Raw genomic sequence first — 26,647 nt, forward strand, 5'->3', positions numbered from 1 at the left:
CCTTCAGATGTTCGTATGACCCACAGTTGCTTTTTGGAAAGTAGCTGCAATTGCACGTTTGAGAGATTAAGAAAAATCCTACTAAGAACAGAAATCAAATCCATGTTAGTGGTGTGACCAAATTTAATGAACTCAGATTTATGATGACATTTCATTTATATCGTATGCAAATGCATGCAATGGAGCCTGTGCAGTCCTCCGTCAGGGCAGAGCGTGGGCCTGTAATAGGAAAAGATCTATCAGCCGTGGTTACAGCAAGGGACTCTGGCTGTGGCTACACTACAGAGCTTACAATGGCAAAAGGTGCAGCGCTGCTAGTGCAGATGCTGTAAGCTGCCTGGAGAGAGCTCTCCTGTCGACTTAATTATTCTGGCCCCTGTGAGCCGAAGTAGCTATGTCAGTGAGAGTAGCTCTCTCACCATCCTAGCGCTGTCCATGTTGGTGCTTAGGTCCATGTAACTTACATGGCTCAGAGATGTGGCTTATTCACACCCTTGAGCAATCTAACATATCCATGTAAGCTGTAGTGTGGACATAGCCTGACAGCCAGTTGTTTGGTTCAGTTCTTGACTCAGGAGGAGATTCGATAATTGGTATAAAATGGGGATTTAAAGCTTCTGCTCACTCCTTATCTCACTCTGTTCCTTCTAGGAATGGCACATCTTATTGGCAGAATGCTGTCACTCCTATAATTTAGGTGTAAGACCCTGAATAGGATAGAAAATATTTTTTTTTCTGAGATTTAGCCCAGATATTATATCTAATTCCATATGGAATTTGGTCAGGACAGTAAGAGAGAGTAAGATATAGTGATTAGTTAATTTGATTATTATTAATTTGAATCAAGCCCTTAATGGTCTAAAAGGGTTATCTGACAAACACACAGTTGCACATAATTGGTAACTGCTGCCCTAATCTGTGTGGTTTTTGAGGGCTTCAAGTTCCATGTATTATCATGTACAAAGACTTGTAGAAGACACCAATATGTCTCTTTTGCAGAATCACTTCAATGCAGTGTAAGCACAAATTCTTGATGTCTTTCTCTTCATGCATTTGTAAGAGCCTCCCATGTGTTGATGTTTTCTTTTTCACATGTTTAAATTTCCTAGCTTGAACATAATGGTATTAGATGAAAAAATGTTTGCTACTCTATGTTATCAGATAAATACCATGGCTGTAATATTTTAGTTTTTAAACAGAACTCCTCAGTGAATTCAATTGATGATATGAGGTGGCCCTTAAAAACACCCTCACAGCAGTAATTCTGTAGTTAGAGACCTGATCCTGCAGCTCATTACTAATGTGACTAAGGGGATCACAACCGGGATGTGGGAGGTTAGACTAGTGGTGGGGCAGGAGTCAGACCGAGTCAGGTACCAGGAGGTCAGTGTCTGAGACAGGCAAGAGGGCAGACCAAGCGTCGGACACCAGGAGGCAGACCGGGTCAGGTTACCAGGAGATCGGGATCAGATGCCAGGTTACAGGCAGCAATTGAATAGCAAAGTCAAGGACAAAGCAGGGTCAGAAACCAGAATCTAGGGTCTTTCACAAGCAGGATCTGGAGCAGAGATGGGCAGGCACTCTGTGTTGTTGCTCAGACAGCTCCCTTCATGGCTTCCTGGTTTAAATACTGGTACTAGCCAGTCAGTGACTGTTTGGAGCCGCCACCTACATCCTGCTGCGCAATACTTCCCGCCGAGCCCAGCCGCACAGGGTCCTCCCGTGGACACCCAGCCTAAGCCCCCAGTGGTGATGCAGAGGTGCCAGCAGCCCAGAACCCTTATGGTCCCTAGATTCCAACCTTAGAGGTTCTTACAAAGGATTTGCAGGACGGGACCTAATTCTCTTAACTAAAAAAATACACTGAACATTTATCAGAACTTCTTAGACAAAGTTTTAAAAATTAAACAAAAAGTCCTCTGCTCACTAGTTGGGATGAGTGCTTCTTAGAATGTTCCACAGCTGCTGAAGAAGGGATTTTCCTTCTCAAATCTCTTTTGGTTTGATGATTGTGGAGCATGAGTAGGCTGGTATTCACAGGCAACCATCAGCCCCATTATGCTTACTCTGAATATAAAGCCTTTACTCTGGAAGTACCTCCAGTTGTGTGACAATAGGGTTGCCAACTTTCTAATGGCACAAAACCGAACACCCCTGCCCTGCCCTTTCCCTGAAACCCTGTCCTTCCCCTTCTCCCAGCCCCCCCAACTCGCTCCATCCCTCCTCCCTCCGTCGCTCTTTCTCCCCCACCCTCACTCACTTTCACTGGACTGGGGCAGGGGGTTGGGTTGTGGGAGAGCTCCGGCTGGGGATGAGGGGTTTGGGGTGCAGGAGAGGGCTCCAGTCTGGGGCAGGGGGTTGGGATGCAGGGGATGAGGGCTCCGGATAGGGGTGTGGGCTCTGGGGTGGGGCCATGAATGAGGGGTATGGGGTGCAAGAGGGGACTCAGAGCTGGGGAAGGGGGTTGGGGTGGAGGAGGGGGTGCAGGGTCCCGGCGGCACTTACTGTGGCTCCCAAGAAGTGGCTGCCAGGTCCCTGCAGCCCCTAGGTGCATGGGTGGCCAGGGAGGCTCTGCATGCTGCCCTTGTGCCCACAGGCGCCGCCCCTGCAGCTCCCTTTGGTCGTGGTTACTGGCTAATGGGATCGGCAGAGCTGGCATGCTGGGTGGGGCAGCGCATGGAGTCTCCCTGGCTGCCCATGCACCTTAAGGGCCACAAGGACCTGGCGGCCGCTTCTGGGAGCCATGCAGAGCTAGGTCAGGCAGGGAGCCTGTCTTATCCCTGGGCCACTGCTGTACTACCAACTGGACTTTAACGGACCAGTCAGCGGTGCCAACCTGTGCCACTAGAATCCCTTTTCAACTGAAAGAAAAGGAGTACTTGTGGCACCTTAGAGACTAACCAATTTATTTGAGCATAAGCTTTCATGAGCTACAGCTCACTTCATCGGATGCATAAAGTGGAAAGTACAGTGAGGAGATTTTATATACACACAGACCATGAAAAAATATACATTGTAAGGAGAGTGATCACTTAAGATGAGCTATTACCAGCAGGAGAGTGGAGTGGGGGGAGAGAAAACCTTTTGAAGTGATAATCAAGGTGGGCCATTTCCAGCACATTTCCAGGAGTTAACAAGAACGTCTGAGGAACAGTGGCGGGGGGGGGGGGGGTGAAAGGGGGGAGGAATAAACATGGGGAAATAGTTTTACTTAATATAATGACTCAACCACTCCCAGTCTCTATTCAAGCCTAAGTTAATTGTATCCAATTTGCAAATTAATTCCAATTCAGCAGTCTCTCGTTGGAGTCTGTTTTTGAAGTTTTTTTGTTGAAGGATAGTCACTTTGAGGTCAGAAATCGAGTGACCAGAGAGATTGAAGTGTTCTCAGACTGGTTTATGAATGTTATAATTCTTGACATCTGATTTGTGTCCATTTATTCTTTTACGTAGAGACTGTCCAGTTTGCCCAATGTACATGGCAGAGGGGCATTGCTGGCACATGATGGCATATATCACATTGGTAGATGTGCAGGTGAACGAGCCTCTGATAGTGTGGCTGATGTGATTAGGCCCTGTGATGGTGTCCCCTGAATAGATATGTGGGCACAGTTGGCAACAGGCTTTGTTGCAAGGATAGGTTCCTGGGTTAGTGGTTCTGTTGTGTGGTGTGTGGTTGCTGGTGAGTATTTGCTTCAGGTTGGGGGGCTGTCTGTAGGCAAGGACTGGCCTATCTCCCAAGATTTGTGAGAGTGATGGGTCGTCCTTCAGGATAGGTTGTAGATCCTTGATGATGCGCTGGAGAGGTTTTAGTTGGGGGCTGAAGGTGACGGCTAGTGGCGTTCTGTTATTTTCTTTGTTGGGCCTGTCCTGTAGTAGGTGACTTCTGGGTACTCTTCTGGCTCTGTCAATCTGTTTCTTCACTTCAGCAGGTGGGTATTGTAGTTGTAAGAAAGCTTGATAGAGATCTTGTAGGTGTTTGTCTCTGTCTGAGGGGTTGGAGCAAATGTGGCGTTCCAGTCGAAAACTGGACCCCTGGCAACTCTACCCACCTGCTGCTTTTAGAGCTTTTCTAGCCTATTCAGGACGCCTATGGTATGTTAGCTCTGATAGCTTCTGTTATGTCTATTTTCCATTGCACCCTGTCCCAAATATCTAAGCACTGTGGCTGTAGTATCTAAATACTTGGTTTTTTACTATTTGTTTATGGTAGCACCCTCATTGTACTAGGTGTTTCCCTGACAGAGCATGATCCTTGTCCTGAAGAATGTAAAGGTTTTTACTAGGGCTGTCAAGCGATTAAAAAAATAATAGAAGTTAATCGCGCAATTAATCATGCTGTTAAACAATAAAAGAATACCATTTATTTAAATATTTTTGATGTTTTCTACATTTTCAAAAATATTTATTTCAATTACAACACAGAATATAAAGTGTACGGTGCTCACTTTGTATTTATTTTTTATTACAAATATTTGCACTGTAAAAAGCAAAAGAAATAGTTTTTTTCAGTTCACCTAAAACAAGTACTGTAGTGCAATCTCTTCATCATGAAAAGAAAAGGAGTGCTTGTGGCACCTTAGAGACTAACAAATTTATTTGAGCATAAGCTTTCATGAGCTACAGCTCACTTCATCGGATGCATTCGATGAAGTGAGCTGTAGCTCATGAAAGCTTATGCTCAAATAAATTTGTTAGTCTCTAAGGTGCCACAAGTCCTCCTTTTCTTTTTGCGAATACAGACTAACACGGCTGCTACTCTGAAATTTATCATGAAAGTTGAACTTACAAATATAGACTTATGTACAAAAAATAACTGCATTCAAAAATAAAACAGTGTAAAACTTTAGAGTCTACAAGTCCACTCAGTCCTACTTCAGTCAATTGCTCAGACAAATAAGTTTGGTTACAGTTTGCAGGAGATAATGCTACCCGCCTCTTGTTTACAATGTCACCTGAAAGTGAGAACAGGCGTTCACATGGCACTGTTGTAGCCGGCGTTGCAAGATGTTTCCGTTCCAGATGTGCTAAAGATTCTTATGTCCCTTCATGATTTAACCACCATTCCAGAGGACGTGCGTCCATGCTGATGATGGGTTCTTCTTAATAACGATCCAAAGCAGAGCAGACCGATGCATGTTCATTTTCATCATCTGAGTCAGATGCCGCCAGCAGAAGGTTGATTTTCTTTTTTGCTAGTTTGGGTTCTGTAGTTTCTGCATCTAAATGTTGCTCTTTTAAGACGTCTGAAAGCATGCGCCACACCTCGTCCCTCTCAGATTTTGGAAGGTACTTCAGATTCTTAATCCTTGGGTTGATTAAAACCCCAATAGCTGTAGCTATTTTTAGAAATCTCACATTGATACCTTCTTTGTGTTTTGTCAAATCTGCTGTGAAAGTGTTCTTAAAACGAACATGTGCTGGGTCATGATCCGAGACTGCTTGAACATGAAATGGCAGAATGCAGGTAAAACAGAGCAGCAGACATACAATTCTCCCCCAAGGAGTTCAGACACAAATTTAATTAACGCATTATTTTTTTAATGAGCATCATCAGCATGGAAGCATGTCCTCTGGAATGGTGGCCGGAGCATGAAGGGGCATACGAATGTTTTGCATATCTGGCACGTAAATACCTTGCTATGCCAGCTACAAAAGTGCGATGTGAACGCCTATTCTCACTTTCAGGTGACATTGTAAATAAGAAGCAGGCAACATTATCTCTTGTAAATGTAAACAAACTTGTTTCTCTTACCAATTGGCTGAAAAAGAAGTAGGACTGAGTGGACATGTAGGCTCTAAAATTTTCCATTGTTTTGTTTTTGAGTGCAGTTATATAACAAAAAAAAATCTACATTTGTAAGTTACATTTTCACGATAAAGAGATTGCACTACAGTACTTGTATGAAGTGAATTGAAAAATACTATTTATTTTATCATTTTTACCGTGCAAATATTTGTAATCAAAAATAATAATATAATCTGAGCACTGTAGACTTTTACTCCTGGGGGAATTCTGTGCAACTGCACATGCACAGAATTTATGTCCCCTGCATATTTCTTTGCTTCCCCGCAGAAAAATGACTTTCTGATGGGGAAGCAAAGGGAAGCCACAAGAGCGATCATACACCCCTCCCTAGCAGTATGTTTTGGGTGCCCAAGGCAGCTGGCAGAGAAATAAATCACTGTGGGGCAGGGCGTGGGACTGGGAAAGTCCAGTATGATGCCTCCTACCATGTGCTGGGCTCAGCTACTAGTCCTGACTGGGCTGGGCTGGGCTGGGCTGCGCTGGGGACAACAGGACTTCCTCTTCCCCTGCATGGTATCCGGGACTGTGTCAGACCCACCCCCAAGATTTCTCCCCCGGCTGTAGGAAGCTCTGCAAACTCCCTCCTCACCCCCCCATCCCCCCACTCCCTGCACCCATTGCTGCTCAGCTGCAGGGGGAGGGATCACTGTACAGGGAGCTGCTCCCCCATCCACCTAACTCCCATGCATCCAGACTCCCCCACACCCAGACCCCCCCCACAAGCCCCACTCCCCCTGCACCTGGACCACCCCAACAGCCCACCCGGATCCTCACCCTACTGAGCCCCAACCACCTGCACCTGGATCTCCGACCCACTGAGCCCACCTCCCCCAGTATCTGGACCCCCCACTGATCTCCCCACACCCAGACCCACCCTGCTGAGCTCTAACCACCGTCATCTGGACTCCTCTGCAGAGTCCCATTACCATTGCACCCAGAATCCCCTAACAAGCCCCTGTGCATCCAGATCCCCCACTCAGCTGCCTGCTTCCAGATTGCCCCTCACAGAATCCTCTCAACACACAACTGGATCCCCCCACACTAAGCTCCTCCACACTTGGATCCTGCCTTGCTGAGCCTGCCATCCACACTTGGTGCACCTGGCATGGAGGGGCAGGGCCCTGGGGTGTTTTCAGGGCAGGCCTTGTCCTTGCACTGTGTCAGAGTTGGGTGCAGCCTCACGGCTCAGTCCATGTCCCAGGGCGTAGCTTCACAGTGATCTCCCACCTCTGTGCAGCCAGTGGCCTGTGCTCCCCAATGCCATGCTGGAGCCTCCACATTTATTTGACAAATAAAATTTGCAGAATTTTAAAATACTGTACACAAATTTTTGGATTTTGGTGCAGAATTTTAATTTTTTGGCGCAGAATGCCCTCAGGAGTAACACTTTGTATTCTGTGTTGTAATAGAAATCAATATATTTGAAAATGTGGAAAAACATCCAAAAATATTTAATAAATTTCAATTGGTATTCTATTGTTTAACAATGCAATTAATCACCATTACTTTTCTTAATCACCATTAAGTTTTTCCCGTTAATCGCGAGTTAACTGCGATTAATTGACAGCCCTAGTTTCTACCCTTATCTTCTGCGTAAGTCAGTGGTGGTTTGGAATGGTTTGTTTTCCTTCCCTATATTTCAACCCCATTTTTCTGGATTACCTTTTTTGACTTCCAGTTTAGAAGTTTTTCTCGTTTAGAAGCACAAAAGGAAAGATTCCTTGTGGCACCAGGAGGAGGCATGGAGCTCTTGTAATAATGGCTGAGTCTGGCTTGTCTCCATTCAGGGAAATGTGAACTGGCAACACGGGGGTGTATTGCCTGCCACCTGTATGAACTTGACACCCAGAATGTGTAAGTGGGAGAAAGCAAAAACAAAATAAAATTTTAATAGAACTAAGCAGTCTCCCTTAATCTCAGAGAAGGATGGGTATGTTGAGTTGGTGGTGGGGTGGGGAACAGGAAGAAGGCTGGAAAGGAATAGTAATTGAATTAGTAAAGGAAAGGATGCTATCTGTTCATTGTAGCAGTATCCTGAAGAGTGATTCTGAATAGAAGGACTTCATTTTTCTGGGCCACAAATTACTCAGCTGAAGTGATCAAAAACCAGATGCTTTCTGGTTGAAGTGTTTAAATGGCATTGGTAATTGAAAAGGGACAAAGAGCTCTAGTGTGTGAGGACTAACTTGCCTAGGAAAAGAATGAATATATATATGTATATGTGTATATATATGTGTGAAAAATATGACTTCTAGCTTTGTATTTTGTGGGGCAGTGTGTAAGTCTCAACTGACTGGCTATAAAACAAGCTACCAGGGAAGTTTAACGTTCATATTAAAGGCTGGGGAGTAAAGGCTATGCCACGGTAATAAGGAAAGAAACAGAGATTAATCATGCCACCCCTTATATCTGAGCCATGAATATAAAGCTTACTTTGATACCTACAGTAGTCCCATGGATTTCAATGGGAATACAGCAGGAATAAGTCCGCTAAGACAGCACAAGAAAAAATAAATTGGTTTGTGAATGTCATTTTTAGCCCTGTATTCATCATCTGCCTTATTTAATGACTGATCTACTACACCATGAATGGTTGCTAGCCTGTTTTTGCGTTCTAAGGAGAAAGCTTAGATTACTTCTCTCACTGACAGTACTGTACAGGGATGCAAGGTAAAATATTCCCCAGCAGCATCTTATAAAAATAACTTTGATACTAGTTCACACTGTCTCCTCTGAGCTGAATCTTTGCAAAATTAATCAGCAATTATAGGAGTTGCCTGTAGTGCCATCTGCAGTTAACTGTAAAATAGTTTCTTTTATAAGCCCCTGCTTTCATCTGTAGTATTCACCTTTTGGACTGAAATTTTCAAGATTTGTCCCTATCTGACAGTGACTTTTTTGTGTGTGTGCAAAAGTTTGAACAAAAATCTTTCAACAGTTTGAGTTAGAGGAGCATGAGGAAATAGATTTGTTTTATGATCTATTCTACAATAGGGAAAAGTCAAACCACAAACTACACTCTTTAAACAGGACTACAGCCAAAATGGCTAGTGTCAAACATAGATATAATCCTTAATGGAGTACATGCTTTGCTAGGTTTGAGGAATTGGGGGCTGTTAAAAAAACACACTGTTTTTACATCTGACTTTTTGCACGGTGGTCCTGGAATCCCCAGTGTGACATCTTTGCACTGTCACCCTGCCAAGGCTGCTGCTCTCAAGGTAACACTGATACAATGGGCACGCAGAAGATTTTCTGAAACCTAAACAGCAAAACCTTTCCCCTTCTCTTCCAAAAATAGCCCTGAGTACAGTTTGGATAGCTAAAGTTAAGAGAGAGATCTAAATTTGATGTACAGCTATAGCAGATAAAATTCATATTCTACCACTTACCTCAACCATTCTTTCTAGGTTCTATATTTTTTGCTATAGGTTTTGGTGGCTCGAATTGAGGCATCCTTCAGGCTATCTGGAAAGGCTAATCCTGCTGCTGTCTATGCAGTGTCTGCTGTGAGCTCATACACCCATGGATGGAAATAAAGATACTGCTCTTCCTTCTGCTGTCTTAGGTTAAAGAGAAGCTTTTCAGTCACCATGGCTGTCAGTCTGGCCCTGTCCACCAGGACTAATTTCACACCAGCTAAAGAGTAGTTCCATTCAGAGTCAGAAGCCTATTATCACTTGACACATGAGTGAAAGAAAAACACTTGCCTTGAAAGCTACAGTTGCTGATGCACCCAGCTTTTTCATTAACACCTTTGTTTTTCCTCCCTTCATTTTATCACAGGTGTAAATTCAGCTGGAGGGGCCACACTGAAGGTGGCATGTGTGTCAGCTGCGGTGTCAGATGAATCTGTTGCTGGAGACAGCGGGGTGTATGAGGCAGCTGTACAAAGGTATACTCCAGATTTGTTTAGTAAGAAGCTCATGATTTAGATATCAAGCCAACATTACCAGACGTGATTGTAATCCTTTTTGCAATTTGGTTAAGATATAGACTCTTGGATTTTACCCAATATCTGTAGACATGAGAGGTAGGGCAGGCAGCATTGCCTGTTAAGGTTGCCTGATACTTTCCATCATATAAACAACTAAAAAGAGGGCCATAATTTTGCCAAACATAACTGTTTGTTCATAACTGTTTGGGCTGAAATATTTCATACCAGGTGTCTGCCTCAGGCTGAATTTCTCTGGAAAACTTCAGCCAAAAAGGTTCAGCCACTTCAGAGAATGAGGCCACGTGGCATTTCCAATATAGCTTTCACTCCTTGAGTTTGTGTTGCCTCCTGTCTCACATTTTTGCTGGCAGCAGAGGGGAGGCATGTAACTCACTGTAAATATGTTTCTCTGATATGCACACTATAATAAGAGAAAGCAAAACCCCTTAAAAGACCCATATGCCCAGTTCCCTCCAAAATTTGTGCGGAGAGGAGAAAAGGCTGTGCCTCCTAAATTAACTGTGTTATTGAAATTCCACAGGCCCTTAATTGTCCTTGATTTCTTTCAGACTCTGTGTGTCAGAAATGATAATGTTTGACAGTGATCATACAGAAGCAGCTGGGACTGCCAAAGTGCAAATTGCTATGAAGTAAGCTGGGTGGCTTCTGTTGTTTTTGAGACTCTGATCTTAATAGTTCTTGATATATCTTGTTCTCATAAGACTTGCATGCTCTCTACAGCCTTCTCTTTCCAATATCTTTTTTTTATGTTATTGGACTAATCTTGCTTAATGTACACTATAAAGTGTGATTATCACCTTATTATCTGGACACTCTGGGCCTGGTTTTGCTCTCACTCACATCAGTGGAAATCTATTGGTGTTACATTCACCAGGGTAAATCAGCAATGAGAGAATTGGGACCTTTGTTTGTGGCCTCAGTAGACTAGATGCATCATGGAAAAAACAGGATTTGGTCTCTGGAAATCATCTTGCTGGGTTTCTCCATCCCCTACTGACCAACTAATAGGTTGGCTATTAGTAACCCTAATCATAAATGGTAGGCTAAATTGGCTGTCCCATCTGAATGATAAGAGCAGCAAGAGGGGTTGGCAACATGATGGGCCAGACATAGAGGGCCCTACTCAAATGACTGGGGGACCACACCAGAAACAGCTCTGAAAAAATAACTAGCACAAAACCACTTGATTTTGTTTTGTTACTGATGTTATGGATTGTTTACTCCTAACTTCTTCAGCATAAAAATGCCTGAGCCACTGGGCATTCTTAAATGTAATTAATTTTTCTTTTAGTATGCTATTTTTACCTAAATATGATTCTATATATTAAAATCTTATTTGGAATTCAGCTATTTACCTGAATAACAGGTAAAAATACTCTAATGCCTTGGTTCAAATTTATAGTACACCTTATCTGAATGACTTAAACCACTATATGTCCACTGGTTGTTATACAAAAATGTTACACATAACTAGAATGTGATTGATTGAATTATACATAACAAGCTATCGGAAAATAATTTTTAGACTCCCTTGGTGTAGTTCTCGTCAGATTTCAAATATCTTAGTGCAGCAAATGTCAAGCCAGCAAATCTGAAGGTGTCTTGAAAACAGAACAGTCTTTCATTGTGTCTAAGGCAGTTTTGTTGTTGCTAATGTGTCTTCTCACATTTTTTCCAATTAATTCAGATATGATGACAAAAATAAACAATTTGCAATATTAGTCATGAAGCTGAATAACGTTCCTGCTCTAATGTTACAGCAAGATCAGAAAGTGTAAGTAGATTAAATAAACATAGTAGAAATGGTTGTAATATACTTCATCCGGGATCTCACACATCTTAGTTTATTTTTTCATTTTATATAATGCATGTAGCCCTGTAAGCACATCCCATTTTTCATCCCACATTTACCATCAGTTGTGAGCTCATACATCCGCATATGGAAATGAAGATGAACTTCCTGCAATAATCTTTAGATTCATTTATTTCCTTTGCTAGGAAAAACTTATATGGAATTAACATTTAACAGGCAAGATTGTCAGCTGTGGCTCATTGCTCAGTGCAGCCGAGCAGAGGGTGTGCAGAGTTCAGATACATGGACTTTCATGGTTTGCCAGTCCCATTCAAACGAAAAATTAAGCATTAACTCAGTAGATCACATTCACTGCTGCCAACAAAATAAATGGAAGATGTTACTTTCACATCAAAAGTGCTATGAATGTCATGTATGTTTAGCCAGCAGCTATTTGGCAGTATTTCCAGCCCTTGCAGTCCCACATTTTTGGTGAAGATTTTTTTTCCCATTTGCAACTAATGTTTTGAGTATCGTAAGTACAGCATTACAAAAATCCAACACTTTAGAAGTTCTCTCCAGGGCATTTAAGCTTCCTAGTTTTGTCCATCTTAATTCCCTCTCTTAATGTTTTTTTTTCCTCATCTAAATGTCAGTGACTAGCCAGTGACTTTAAGAAGTCTCTAGATCCTGTTTTTAGGTACATAACTCCACTTATCCTAAAATTATAATACATTTCATATTTGTTTTTAAAAATTTATGTTCCCTAAAAAGTACTCACTGTTATAGTTGAGATTAGTATTGCAAAGAGGAAAGTCTGACTATGATAGATGCTTTCACAATGAATTGGGTAAATAATAGTGTTTTGTGATTTATGGTAATCTCATAACAGATGCTTACAGCAAGTTAATATGGCACTAATTAAAGTATTTTTCAATAGGAACATTCGTGTGGCTGTTCTTCCTTGCTCTGAAAGCACAAGTTGTTTGTTCCGCACAAGACCCATGGAAGCTTCAGACAGTCTTGTATACAATGAAATATTCTGGGTTTCAATCTCTTACCCTGCTTTACACCAGAAGACTTTAAGAGTTGATGTTTGCACTGTGGATAAGTCTCACCTCGAGGAGTGCCTGGTTAGCATTCATTTCTGTGTGAATCTTTTCTTCCATCTCTTCTGCTTAATTTGACAAATACCTAGTGTTCTCAAAACTTAGATTTGGCCAGTTATGCAAGCTTCCCTTACTGTCCTTAGCTGTAGGACCCATCCCTGTAGAGATGGACTTTCACTATATCGGAGAATCCCAGTTATGCCAATATGTACAGTGGCTTAAGGTCTGCATTAGAAACCCAATTCCTCAAACCACTTGACTCCTCTTCCCTTGTGACTTAAGGGTGTGAACCACAATTTGCACCCACCCTTTAGGGAAATGTTCTGTAGAATGTAATAGAGAATGATCTCCTTTGTAGAGGATTTTTTTAAAAAAATCTGTAGAATTCTATAATGGAGGCAGTTTTATTACATTTTTAAGGATTTTTACAAAATCCTTTTAGAAATGTGATCATTCTCTCAAATTCTGTAGAAGAGTGTAAATTGTAAAGAACCCTATAATTTCCATAGAACTCTGTTGGTATGAGTTCAGTTATCCTTTTTAATGGTCAGTATTCCCTTAGTAAGGGAGTTGATTTTAATGAAACTGCTTCTGGAGTAAGATACTTTACTTAATATGAGTAAGGCTTATAGACCTGGGGCCTAAGTAATAACAAAGCAACAAAAAGTTAATTCTGTTTGTACGTTTCTGGAGTCTTTCATGTCTCCCTTAGTAGATGCTATTGTCTACATACATTTTGGTTGGGAATCCCACCACACTTTTATGGTGTTCCTGCTTTGCTACCTTCACCTGCGAACCACACTTGGGCTTAAGAAACAGCCCTTGTATTCCAAACTGATTTCCCATCTGGTAGCCCACATGCTTATGTGCCTCGGTAAACTCCAGATTGGGCTGAATTTAATTGCAGGAAATCTGTGCAATATAAAATAAACTGTACTTAGCTAATGAATAGTGTCTGCTCAAGCACAGGCCATATAAATTGTAACAGAATTGCAATATATTGTGCATATGCCATGATGTAGTAAAAGAAAACAAAATGAAGGTTCACAGTGGATCTAGGCTGAGTGGACACAAAAACAAGGGGAACCTTTTTAAATGATCAATCGCAAGCACCTATATCCGAAAGAGCAATTTGATGAGCCCTTAAATTAGAAAAGAATCCATCTCTTTTTAATTGTTGTCTTTTATTCTTGCTAATTGAAAGTGATTGCAAGTTACCATGGCCACAACATAATTGTTCATCATTCTTGACACTTATTTGCACGCAGCTGCTGAAGTGAATCTTTCTTGTGTACTGACCCTTGGAAGCCACCAACAATATGGTTCAATTTAATATCATCCAACCATCACCAAGATGATGTCTGAAATAGCGAGAGTGAAGATTAGTGGTGGTGGTGGTTTTTCTCAGGGACAACTAAACCTTCAGCTCTCAAAGTCTTGGTTTTTGCTGCTACATATTTCTGCTGACATTTTATTGCTGCAGTCACTTCTTTCTGAGATGGCACTCACAACTCTTTTTCTTCTTGGTTCCAACAGGGTGGGGCACAAATTAGCCTTGCTGAAATATGTAGATCTGGAGAGAAGTCAACACGCTGGTACAACCTTCTTAGTTATAAATATCTTCAGAAGCAAAGCAGAAAACACAAACAAGGGGATATTTGTTCTGCAGTATCCTGCGCTGAAAAAACAGTAAGGACAAATGCTAAAAGGAAGCTTGCATAAACCTCCTCTATAATATATTACATTGCTGAGAAGAAATCAGCAGTTGTGTGATTCCATGGCATTCTTATATGTAAATAATTTCATTATGATACTAAATGGGTCAATAAAACTAAAAGTTTGATTTAGGATGTAACTTTTTACCTGACTGATGGACCTTTTCCTATTTTTTTTCTCAGGTTTATTGTGAGTATGGAACACTCACTCTGATAGCTGATGGGGTTTAGAAATGAATTCTGTCTTTAAATAAAGCCCTTTCCTCTATACAGGACTCTGTATCTGCACTGCTGGAACAGACTGCTGTTGAACTGGAAGCAGTAGAGAAGAAGCTGGAAGAAAGCAGAAGCACTTTAACTAGTGGAGAGAATTGGTAGGTGGCATCCTATTCGCTTATCATAGTATAAGAGTCTGTGGATTCTATGGGTTTGACACAGTGTTTCAGGTAAGGATGTCAATGAGTCAAAGTTTAATGTGATAATATGCAGACAAAGGTGCAATCGTGTAATATTGAAATGTGTCTAGTAGCTGATCAAAGTTCTTGAACTTTGCAAAAGATCATTTCTGGCATCTTTTTCTACATCAATAGAAACATGCTGTAGCCACTGAAACAGAAGAGCATGTGCCTGAGAATTGAGAGTAGAGCTAGTAAAAGTTAAAATTGGAAGAGATAAAATAAATTAATCTGTGGCACATAGTGCTTGATGGACCTGTGAAATACCATAGCTTCAGTTCACAGGGATTTGCATGAACTCTTTAATTGGCTGTGGATTACATGGTCAGTCCCACATTTCACTGAGTGTTAGGTTCAAACCAACCACAAAATTCAAAGCAAAACTTAGCACAAACTTGGTGGGGAATCTACCAAAATGCATAATTGAGCTCAGGTTTCCCAAAAGATTCTCAAGAACATGTTGTTTAACATAATTCTAGGTTTCAAACTGAGAGTACCTCAGTTTGGGGGAATCCCCGAGTCAGCCTCCTAAACCCAACATAAAGTTGGACCAGCAGCACTAAGTCAAACCCAAATGGACCAGACCCAGTATACAGCTTGTGGCAGAAACTGAAGCAAATGTATTAAACCATAGTCATTTCCTTACCATAGAATGAAAGATGAGAAAATTCCCTTTAACTGTTTCACTGCTGGTTCTTCCACTCCAACCAGCGTGCTTTTGTTATTCCCTTGCTCCATGGGACGTCATGAGATATCTGGTACAACTGGCAGCTCTAGAGGTTTTTTTGATCAGAGTACTTAGGACACCAACCAGCATCAAGGATGCTATGGGGGTATTGTCCCAGGTGGGTCCAGCCCAGTAACAGAAGCAGTTTATATGACAGGCAAGATGAGGAGGTTGCCGAGCAAGAAGAGCAGGATGGGAACAGTGACAATGAAGCAGAAGAGGAGGAAGAATTCTATGATGGAAAAACACTCTGGGAGGCGGAAGAGAATCCAGAATCCCAAGTGCATGCTGAGTCAGTAGCAGTAAAGGTAAAGCCCAGAGTAAATGTTGTCGCTTCCAAAAGGCTGATATTTAGTAAGATGAGTTAAGCACTACATTGTTCATTATTATTATCGTCCCTAATTGCTGGTCTTGATGCAATTCCTTCTGTTTTTTGTTTTTTTTTTTGGAAAATTACATGGAGTGTTTTTCTGTTTCTTATAGCATCACAGCAAGCCGCAGTTCAGGGGAAATAACAGGCTTGGTGGAGTAATTATCATATTGTGGGATGAAGGTTGTGGGGAAGGTGTTTCACTTGAATTTGGGAACGTTTCCTTTTATTTTGTTTTTGTTCTAATCACTGTAGCCCAAACAACTTATCACAGACCTATCAAATGAAAAGCAGACTTACTAATGCTAATGTGTTCATCTGCAAGAGTGCATGTATATATATATTGTGGCCATTCAGCCCTGCATTTACCAAAAACCTCCCACGTGTGCATAAGCAAATCATGTCATTCAGATGCTTCCCTGTTCAGTTACCTGATTTACTCATGCAAATACAGGAGGCTTTTGTTGCAACAGGGGTGTACATTTGCATCAAATTCATTTTGAGGGGAAAGCCCATGAATTTGCATTTTTGGAGGAAAATTTGCTGCCACAGCTTTGAACATATAGCCCTCTAATGTTTTGTTTTGGACTACATACTTGTCATAGTCTGAATTGCTCGTCTCTTTCTACTGCTGCTTTGAAGTTTTACGATTTAAAAAGAGCTAAAAACAATTCTGAGTGGAACATCTTCATATTTCTTGATCTCATCCTTTTCCCTTTGTCTTATTCACTTGTGATAAGTTTTTTTGTGGGCCCTGTGTTAATCATAGAATCGTAGGACTGGAAGGGATCTGGAGAGGTCATCTAGACGAGTCCCCTGCACTCCTAGCAGGACTAAGTACTATCTGCTGCAAAGCTGACCAGGCCAATGTTGAATTAAGGAGAACTACAGCAATCACATGAAGTTTAAGATAGCTCTTACATTACAGTCAAACCTCAATTTTAAATAACACTACATTTATGAAATACCAGTTAATCCAAAATACCATGTCCCCTGGTCTTGGAAGCATTCTTCACCTAAGCACTGTCAGACAATATGATTAGCACATGGGATCTCCTAATGTAATCCTGAATGATAGTACTATCTAATCACCACCTATTTACCTAATCAAGGGCCTGTTTTAATGCTCAGATTGCCTTGTCTCTGTCAGTTGCAGGTGTGCAATAACAAAAAGGTGGTCTTTAATGGATAATCTAAATTTAAAGGCTCGATTTTTAATCTGCTACAATGGTGTAAATCTGAAAAGTTAGTGGAGTCACTCAGGATTTACACAGGTCACTTGCAACTGAGTCCATAGGAAATGATACAGTTGTTGAAATTACTCACAAGTTTGGAGAGGGCTGTACTACAGTGTATTGCATAAGGAGAGCCAAGAAAGAGACACAACTTTGTCTGCTCTAGATTGTAGTTTAATTCATGAAAAGTTGCTCTTTTGCATGTGAAAAAGCAATTGTCATTGATAGTATGTTGGGGGGAGGCAGTTACAGGGATAAATAACAAAATGGTAAATATCATTATGCCACTGTATGAATCCATGATATATCCACATATTTAATACTTCATTTAATTCTGGTCACCCCATCTCAAAAAATATATATTAGAAATGGAAAAGGTACATAAGAACATAACATAAAATGATTAAGGATGTGGACATCCTTAAGATCTTCCATAAGAGGAAAGACTAAAGAGACTGGGACTGTTCAGCTTGGAAAAGAGATGACTAAGGGGGGATGTGATAGAGGTCTATAACATCATGAATGGTGTGGAGAAAGTGAATAAGGAACTGTTATTTACTCCTTCACATAACACAAGAATCAGGGGTCCCCCAATGAAATTAATAGACAGCAGGTTTACAACAAACAAAAGGAAGTATTTCCCCACACAACATACAGTCAATCTGTGAAACTCATTGCCAGTGGTTGTTATGAAGGCCAAAACTGTAACTGGGTTAAAAAAAGAATTAGATAAATTCATGGAGGATAAGTCCATCAGTGGCTGTTAGTCAAGATGGTCATGGATGCAACTCTATGCTCTGGGTGTCCCTAAGCTTTGATTGCTAGATGCTGGGGCTGAACGACAAGGAATGGATCACTTGATGATTGGCCTGTTCTGTTTATTCTCTTTAAATCGTCTGGCACTGCCACTGCTGGAAGACAGGATACTGGGTTAGATGGACTATTGGTCTGACCCAGTATAGCCATTCTTATGGTTATTAAAGTGTGTTTCTTTCAGGTGGATAAAGAGACAAACACAGAGAGTCTTGCACAATCTTCTACTGTAGTTCGTCCAAAAGAGAAAAAAGCAGCTAACCCCCCACAAACTCAATTTGTCAGAAGTAGCACCATAATCCGCTCCAAAACATTTTCGCCAGGACCACAGAGTCAGTACATCTGTCGGGTAAGGAATCCACATCCCCAGACTTCGTTGTAAATGTTTTTCCTGAGTGACTGCACAGTATCTTTAGTTCATCTGATAATACACTGCACTGATGGGAGAGTATACAGCATCCTCAGTGACCTTGAACTTCAATGGGAGTTGAGGGTACAGCACCCCTTCTTGACATTGTACATCAGAAGACCACAGAGCATTTCACACCTGTTAAGTAAACCTCACAATGGGAAGTGATAGTGGAATCACTACACACTCCTGAAAGGCAGCTATTTTAGCAGTTGTACCACAGCAGCACAATACAGTGGCTTAGGGCAGGAAGTGTAGAGAGAATGAATATAATTAAAATGCTAGCATGAATTTAGGTAGGATTAAGATAATTACTCAAATTGGAACTTGCTGTGATAGCGGTTTTAGCACCTGCAAAGGTTCTTTAATAAACTAAGTGGTCAGAACCTCACTTTGCCATCTTTGTAGGAGATGTCACTTCAGTAGCATGATACCCCTGACACCATGCTAGAACGTTAGTGACTGACATTACAGAAAGCACAGTTGTCTTGTCAACACCAAGTTAATTAGCCACCGATCTGTAACAGTCTGGGGTAGGCAGCTTCCAGAAGGCAAGAGCAACACACCTCTGGACAGGTATGGCCTCATATCCTGGCAGTGAAGGACCAGAACGCAGCTCCAGAAATGTGGCATTCCTTATACAGAAGTTCTGGACCCACTGCTGGTCATCCCATGTCTGTGTGATGTAGTCCCACTGCTCTGTGCTTATGGTCCTGGTCTAGAACTGTCACTCAGCATAGGGAGATTCCTCTGCCATTAGAAACTGGATCAGCTATCTTCAGTCCTCCATCTCTGTGGACCGCTTGCACACCTTGCTTAAAGCACACTGCTGTATTTTTGTGGTACTAAGCTCCTGCCAAGTGCCTGCCACCACATCTCATGCCCTGGTTCTTCCTCGTCTTGCCAAAATAAGTTGCATTAGTGCCAACATTTGGTACAGAGTCATTGCTCTCACATGGACCATGACTTGCCACTGGTTGGAATGAAGGCTCCAGACAGAAATCTGAGACATGTCAAACTAGAACTGGGTCAATTTGGGTGAGTTAAAATAAATAACAATTACTAATTAAAGTGTAGCACATATGTCAGCCAAGAATCTCAATGTCTTACTAAAGGTAGGCAATTAATTTTACAAGTGAGGAATATGAGGCATAGACAGATTAAGTAACTTGCCTTAGATCACAGAGTGAGGAATGACAGTTCAGAATAGCACCTTGTCTAATCCTTCGGCCCCTTTTGTAACCAGAGGCAGCCTTGCTGCATTTAATGCTGCTTAAAGGTGGATATTAGGGTTATCATCAGACAGAGATGCTGTAAGTGTCTGACTAGTGTTTATCTCCTCTAAAATCAAAGGTCGTGATAGAAATCAGAAAGCAGACAACGACTAACTTCAATTAGCAGCACTGAGGGAGCGTGAAAGACTCCACGGTGCTGTGTGTGACACTAATTGAACGATCTGTGTACTGACTGAGGATGTCAGTGCCACCTCTTTGATTAAATGTTTATTCATAATTAATTAGTTCCAGGATTGAGGATCAGGATAGACTACAAATAACTCCTTTAGTTTCAACCAGTGTAGAATACAAGTAAATGCTGTCAGGAAACTGCTTTTGTGACGTACGTGCTGGTCTAACTGAGGATTGAGGTGTTCTAGTAGAACATCAAGGGCTGCCTAACTCTGAGTGCAGCAAAACAGTCCTTGGAAAAACCTGCGTATCCAGTTCAGACAAAATCAGGCTCACAGGTGAACTGTTTTGCCTTTGCTTTAGCTGTGAGCTTAATTCTCTTCACAACAGTCTAGATCTTTGAATTGCATCTTCTCTTTGGCCTCTGAGCATTGAGCCATACAATAAATAACACTCAACAGGACATTTAGGCATACCAAGGAATATTCATGTCTCAGGGCACTGGGAGGTACATGGTTTCAGTATCCAAGGGATGCCTAGACCTTACTCCAGATGCATATCCTGGAGTACAGTAAATTAATGCTCATATCAAATGGAATATTTAACATCACAGTTGTGCATAATAGGTACAACCTTGTGATGCCAATCTGCACCTTCTCAGTGGTAGCATCATATCCTGGAGCTCCCTAGCATGCAGGAGGCACATGCCTGCTCCTCCAGCCCTTGGATTTCTGCATGTGCTCTCCTGAATGCCTGGCCCAAAGGTACACAAGGAGAGAATTGTCCATACACTTGGATTATGATTGTGTCCAGCCACTATGGAAGTAGCACAAAGAAAAGAGGTTTCTTGCTCTGCGTTGCCAGGAACAATCTGACCCCAAATATATAAAATGCTGCAAAAAAAACCTGAAAAAAGTCAAGGTATTCACATGCCACACTAAGTTAGCTTCATATATAGATATAGTTTGTTTGAAAAGGAAAAAAAAATACTTAATCCTTCTCCAATGTTATGCTCTTCTTATTCATAGAAGTTACGGATGGAAATGACTTAATCCCCAGCCAATTTAACATTGTTCATTACATCTTATTTTTTTAGTCTCTTGTTTGACCTAGTTATTGCTGTTGAGCAGGGGAAAGGGACTGTGTTGTGACCTGTGTAGTGTTCTAACAAAAAGTGATGGTATCTTCCAACCTCTTCTCAAACAGCACCATTGAAATACAGAGGGGAGGAGGCCAGGAAAGGACAGTGGCCATGGAAAAACAGCCAGATTTGGGCACCGGGTGGGTTTCATTGCACTGTTACATGTGACTGTCTCAGATAATTCTCAGTCCATGGCTTTCTATAAATGTCGGCAGCTCTGTGGGCTCATTCGTAATAGCCTTCCACTGCATGCTTGTTTTATAACAATTACTTCTGTCTCTTTTTCAGCTAAATCGCAGTGATAGTGACAGTTCAACACTGTCTAAGAAACCACCCTTCGTTCGGAATGCTATGGAGAGGCGAAGTGTCAGAATGAAGCGGGTAAAAACTTCATCTACAAATTTTTCCCCTTAGCTGGCATTTAAGAAAACAAGCATGTTCTTAAAGCATTGGTTTGTGAGTTACCAATAGGTAATTCAGGTTAATTTCAGATATAAACCGCCTGTCTTCATGTGCTCATAGCGTTAAAAAAAAATTCTCCATTTTGGCAGAAATATTCTTACTAGTCTGTCAAAAGGTGACATATGTCTGCTCCCTTGAGTTACTAGAACTCCCACTTTGAAAAATTATTTCTCACAATTTTCCTTCCAAACAGAACTCAAATAGCTAAATTTTTAAATGTGGCATGTAAATTATGCTCTCATTGGCAATCATTCCTTTGGCATAACTAATTTGTAAGCATTTGAAAATCACCTTTTCAGATGCACATTGAAACTTAACAGTGCTTAATGAAGCTCCACAGCCATTAATGACATCATTGTGCACGTTCTTCTATGATGTGAATGGGGTGGAATTGGGCTGCTGTCCTTAGGCGACCACTGAAACATTTTGCATGAGGCAGACTGTAACTGTCTGATAGAAATACTCACCTTTTCACTCCTTGACACTAATGTGCCTGATATTGGGGGCAGGAGAAAATCCACTGGTGTGAAACCAGTGCTAATATGTTGTTTTGCAGCATTCTGCAATATTCTGATAATTGAGGTGTAAGTATTAAAGTAAAATTATATTCTGAGTAATGGTGTAAGGAAGACACTCCTCATTTCAGCCCATTGTCAGCTAAGTACAGAAGCCCATGGCTTACTTTGGATATCACTAGTGTTGATGGAAGCTGCAGCATGGGCAAGCTTACTTATAAGACTTTGCTAGACTGTGAAACTGCAAATTCGGGTGAGCAGTTTTGCAAAAGCAGCGTTACCAGAGATGTTACCTTTCATCTCCAGAACATTGTGCGTTTGAGAAGGAAGTGGTCATCGCACATATTCGGACCAAATGGGAACAGTTTGACACTTTTTTTATTCTAATCATAAATCCCTTCTGTTCCAGCCTTCAGTTAAGTCCTTTGGTGCAGAGCGTGTAATCCGAACTTCACTAGACCTGGAGTTAGACCTGCAGGCTTCAAGGACCTGGCACAATCAGTTAGTGCAAGAGATCTCTGTACTGAAAGAACTGAAAGAACAGTTAGAACAAGCTCAAGGTCAAGGTGAAAAAGAGCTGCCACAATGGGTAAAGGATGATGAGAGATTCCGGCTTTGGCTGCGACATGTTGAAAAACGGGTAAGTAATTCTGACTGGGTTTTTGTTAATATGTTTAGTCAAACACATTTTCCCAATCCTCTAGAGACCAGAATGTTCAAATCTTTAGTACTGCTACATTCCAAATCTTCCCCCTTTTAAATAAACCTATTTTTTGGAGCTTTGTATTGAAGCTTCTGTTTTATTAACTTTACATACTGACAAATAATTAGAATTGTAGCCCTTGCAAATGCAGGAGTCATTTCCTACAATTTGAATTCTACTGTCACGTTTCATTGGATGCAAGGCCAGGCGCAGAAGGAGTCTGTGACGGGTTCCTCCTGGGGGTGCCACCTGGAACTGGGGTACCACTGAGGCCTCTGACTCACCAGCCTGGGCTCTCTCTCACACTGTGTTGTTGTGACAAGCTGCAGACCCACTCCTGGTCCTACACTTCCACCAGCATTCACACAAGTCGGGACACACCCAGCTGCAGTTACATACCGGGCTGACCAGCCACTGCACAAACCAACAATAGAGACACTACAGCCAAAATAACCACCAGCTTCCCAGTCTAGGACCCCAGAGCTGTACCGTCCTGCCCTGGTCAAAACTCTGACCAGTATGAATTTATTATCCAGTTCACCTCCCCCTCAGTGTGGAGAGGAAATGCAACAGCCTTTGCCCCTTGAGCTAAGATTTCCAAGAACTTCATTCAGACTCACTGGTTTAGATAAAGCAAAAACAAGTTTATTAACTACAAAAGATTTTAAGTGCTAGCAAACAGATCAAAGCAGATTACCTAGTAAATAAACAAAAACTCAAACTAAGCTTAACATAGTAGAAGGATAGGATTTGAATTAACAATCTCTCACCCTCACTGATGATACAAGCAGGCTTGCAGATACTTAAGGAACAAGCTCCACTTGCTTTTCAGCTAGGGATCCCCAGGTTTTCATACATAGGCTAGAAATCCCTTTAGCCTGGGTCCAGCATGTACCCCAGTTCAACCTTTTGTTCCTTAGGTGTTTCCAGGAGTTTTCTTGTATGGGGAGTAAAGAACAACAGATGATGTCACTCCCTGCCTTATATAGCTTTAGCATATGGTGGGACCCCTTTGTCCCAAATTCAGTTTGTGGAAAAACACTGGTATCCAAGATGTAGTTCCGTGTCATGTGGCCTGGTCACATGCCCTTGAATACCTTGCTGAGTCATGGTAGCCATTACTTACAGGCTGTCTGGAGCCTTCTCAAGAAGGTCACCCAATGGGAGATAAGCTTCTCCTAAGGCAAGTTGTTCTTCCTAATGGCCCATTACCTTGAATAGGCCCTTCACAGCCAGCTGTCTAGACTGGAAGCATTTTGCCTAGTGGGTATCACCCAGGTGTGACTACATGTGAAATACAGATACATAGTCAATATTCATAACTTCAGATACAAAAATGATACATGCATACAAATAGAATAATTATATTTAGCACATCATAACTTTTCCAATGACACCTCACATGACCAGTCTTGTACAAAATTCATTCTAATTATGCCATAATCATATCATAATAATATCAATATGAAGAATATGGAGTGCAATGTCACAGAGTCATTGGCTCCAAGTGGTTCCTGCATGTAGAAGGATAGTACCGATTGGCTACTCCTTTCTTTTGGCTAGCTCCATTCTTTTCAAAGCCCAGTGGCAGTCTTGGAAAGCAGTGATGAGAGAGAATCTGTAAATTAATGTACAGACTGAATTTTCATAGATGGTCTTTATCAGGCACACACAAGAGTTGCATGCTGTGGGGAAAGTCTGTTTCATGCACCAAGAAGGAGTATGTTGAGATCACAATTTTGGGGGCTGTGACCTTTGTTAGTGGGGGAATGAGTGCCCAGACCATTAGGGAGGGAGGTACTAGAATGTCTCAGTAAAAATTGGGTCTTCTGTATTATCTGCATGTTGGTTAATAAAATGATATTCTGTTTTGCCTTCTCTGAATCTGTGTGTATTAATGGATTATAAAATGCTGTAATATGTTTAAAGTACTATAAACAGCCTTCTAGAAAAATCTGAGGGTTCTAAAAGTCCATGCTTACAAGATGCTGTAGGATTTAATCCACAAACTCTGCTGACTATTCTGGGCCCAGTTCTTCTGCACTTACTTATGGTATCATTGGAACTCCTTGCAGAACATGGTACTATTTGGTGGAAGGGCTTGTTTACATGCAGACTTTCATAGACTTTACTGCTTTAACAATACCAGTAGAAATTGTACTTGTAACCAAAGTAGTTTTAGTAAAAAACCTGTGTGTAGACTAGGCCTAAGTGCTTTAGAATAAGGTCCTCTGCTATTAAACATGCATAATTAATGCAAAAGTCAGAGCTCTTATCTATCTGGATTTCCGTAAGGCATTTGATACAGTTCCACATGGGACATTATTAGTTAAATTGAAGATGGGAATTAATATGAGAAGTGAAAGGTAGAAAAGGGACTGGTTAAAGGAGAGACTACAATGGGTCATACTGAAAGATGAACTGTCAGGCTAGAGGGAGGTTGTGACGGGTTGGATCACAGAAACTCCCTTGGGGCTGCCAACTGATGTCCCAAGACTACTTCTGCCCCTGCTTTCCCTGCCAGCTTGGGACTCCAGCACCCTGTCTTGTTGAGCCAGACCCGCCAGTCTGCTCCAACACAGACCCAGGGTCTGAACTATGTGCTCCAAAGCTGCAGACTTAATTGAAAGCAGCTTAAGAAGTGTTCCCGTCTTTAACACTCAGATGCCCAACTCCCAATGGGGTCCAAACCCCAAATCTGTTTTCCCTGTATAAAGGGTAAACTCATAAATTGTTTGCCCTCTATGACACTGAGAGAGAGAGATATGCACAGTTGTTTGCCACCCCCGCCACCCCCAGGTACTAATACATACTCTGGGTTAATTAATAAGTAAAAAGTGATTTTAATAAATACAGAAAGTAGGATTTAAGTGGTTCCAGTTAATAGCAGACAGAACAAAATGAATTACCAAGCAAAATAAAATAGAACACACAAGTCTAGATCTAATACCATAAAAAAACTGAATACAGATAAAAACCTCATCCTCAGAGGAATCCCAGTAAGCTTCCTTTTACAGACTAATCTCCTTCTAGTCTGGGTCCAGCAATTACTCACACACCCTGTAGTTACTGTCCTTTGTTCCAGTTTCTTTCAGGTATCCTTGGGGGTGGAGAGACTATCTCTTTAGCCAGCTGAAGACAAAATGGAGGGGTCTTCCACGGGCTTAAATAGACTTTCTCTTGTGGGTGGAGACCCCCTCCTCTCTCCTATGCAAAGTCCAGCTCCAAGATGGAGTTTTGGAGTCACATGGGCAAGTCACATGTCCATGCATGACTCCGTTTTTACAGGCAGCAGCCATTGTTTACATGCTACCTTGAACGTCCTCAGGTAGACTTCTTATGTGGATTGGAGCCTTCCAAGATCCATTGTGCATTAAGTGCTTCTTGATTGTGCACTTAACTTGCAAATTCCTTTCTAAAGAAGCTGACCAAATGCCTTACTAAGGTTATTTAAAATCAGACAAGTATTCAGCCAATATTCATAACTTCGAATACAATAATGACACTTGCATACAAATAGGACGAATAGATTCAGTAGGTCATAACCTTTACAGAGATATGTTACATGGCATATGTAGCATAAAACAAACTCCAGTTATGTCATATATACATTCACAAGCATATTTCCATAAAGCCTTATGGGGGGGCACCATCCAAGAGCGTTCCTCAGGGATTGGTCTTGGGACTGATCTTATTTAACGTTTTTATTATTGACCTTGGCACAAAAAGTGGGAGTGTGCTAATAACATTTGCGGATAAGACCAAGTTGGGAGGTATTGCCAATGCAGATGAGGACCAGCATATAATACAAGAAGATCTTGACGACCTCGTAAACTTGAGTAATAGAAATAGGATGAAATGTAATAGTGCACAGTGCAAGGCCATGCATGTAGGGACTAACAAGAATTTTTGCTATAAGCTGGGGATGCATTTGTTGGAAGTGACAGAGGAGGAGAAAGACCTGGATGTATTGGTTAATCACAGGATGACAATGAGCCACCAGTGTGATGTGGCCATGCAAAAGGCTA

At 41.5% G+C, this 26,647-nt stretch overlaps 1 protein-coding gene across 1 annotated transcript in view; it reads left to right on the top strand.

Annotated features, from left to right (window-relative positions):
- The window catches only part of WWC1 (WW and C2 domain containing 1), a 138,022-nt gene that overhangs the window by 105,557 nt on the left and 5,818 nt on the right, over positions 1-26,647 (top strand). Inside the window, exons 12-21 of the mRNA XM_073355938.2 lie at positions 9,596-9,704; positions 10,316-10,396; positions 11,455-11,541; positions 12,500-12,692; positions 14,205-14,357; positions 14,657-14,757; positions 15,723-15,873; positions 18,168-18,332; positions 21,228-21,320; positions 22,326-22,556. Of these exons, the coding sequence (XP_073212039.1) occupies positions 9,596-9,704; positions 10,316-10,396; positions 11,455-11,541; positions 12,500-12,692; positions 14,205-14,357; positions 14,657-14,757; positions 15,723-15,873; positions 18,168-18,332; positions 21,228-21,320; positions 22,326-22,556 (1,364 nt within the window). The remainder of the gene's footprint in view (positions 1-9,595; positions 9,705-10,315; positions 10,397-11,454; positions 11,542-12,499; positions 12,693-14,204; positions 14,358-14,656; positions 14,758-15,722; positions 15,874-18,167; positions 18,333-21,227; positions 21,321-22,325; positions 22,557-26,647) is intronic.

Source organism: Lepidochelys kempii, chromosome 8, assembly GCF_965140285.1.
Source record: "Lepidochelys kempii isolate rLepKem1 chromosome 8, rLepKem1.hap1, whole genome shotgun sequence".
In the NCBI taxonomy this organism is placed as follows: Eukaryota; Metazoa; Chordata; order Testudines; family Cheloniidae; genus Lepidochelys; species Lepidochelys kempii.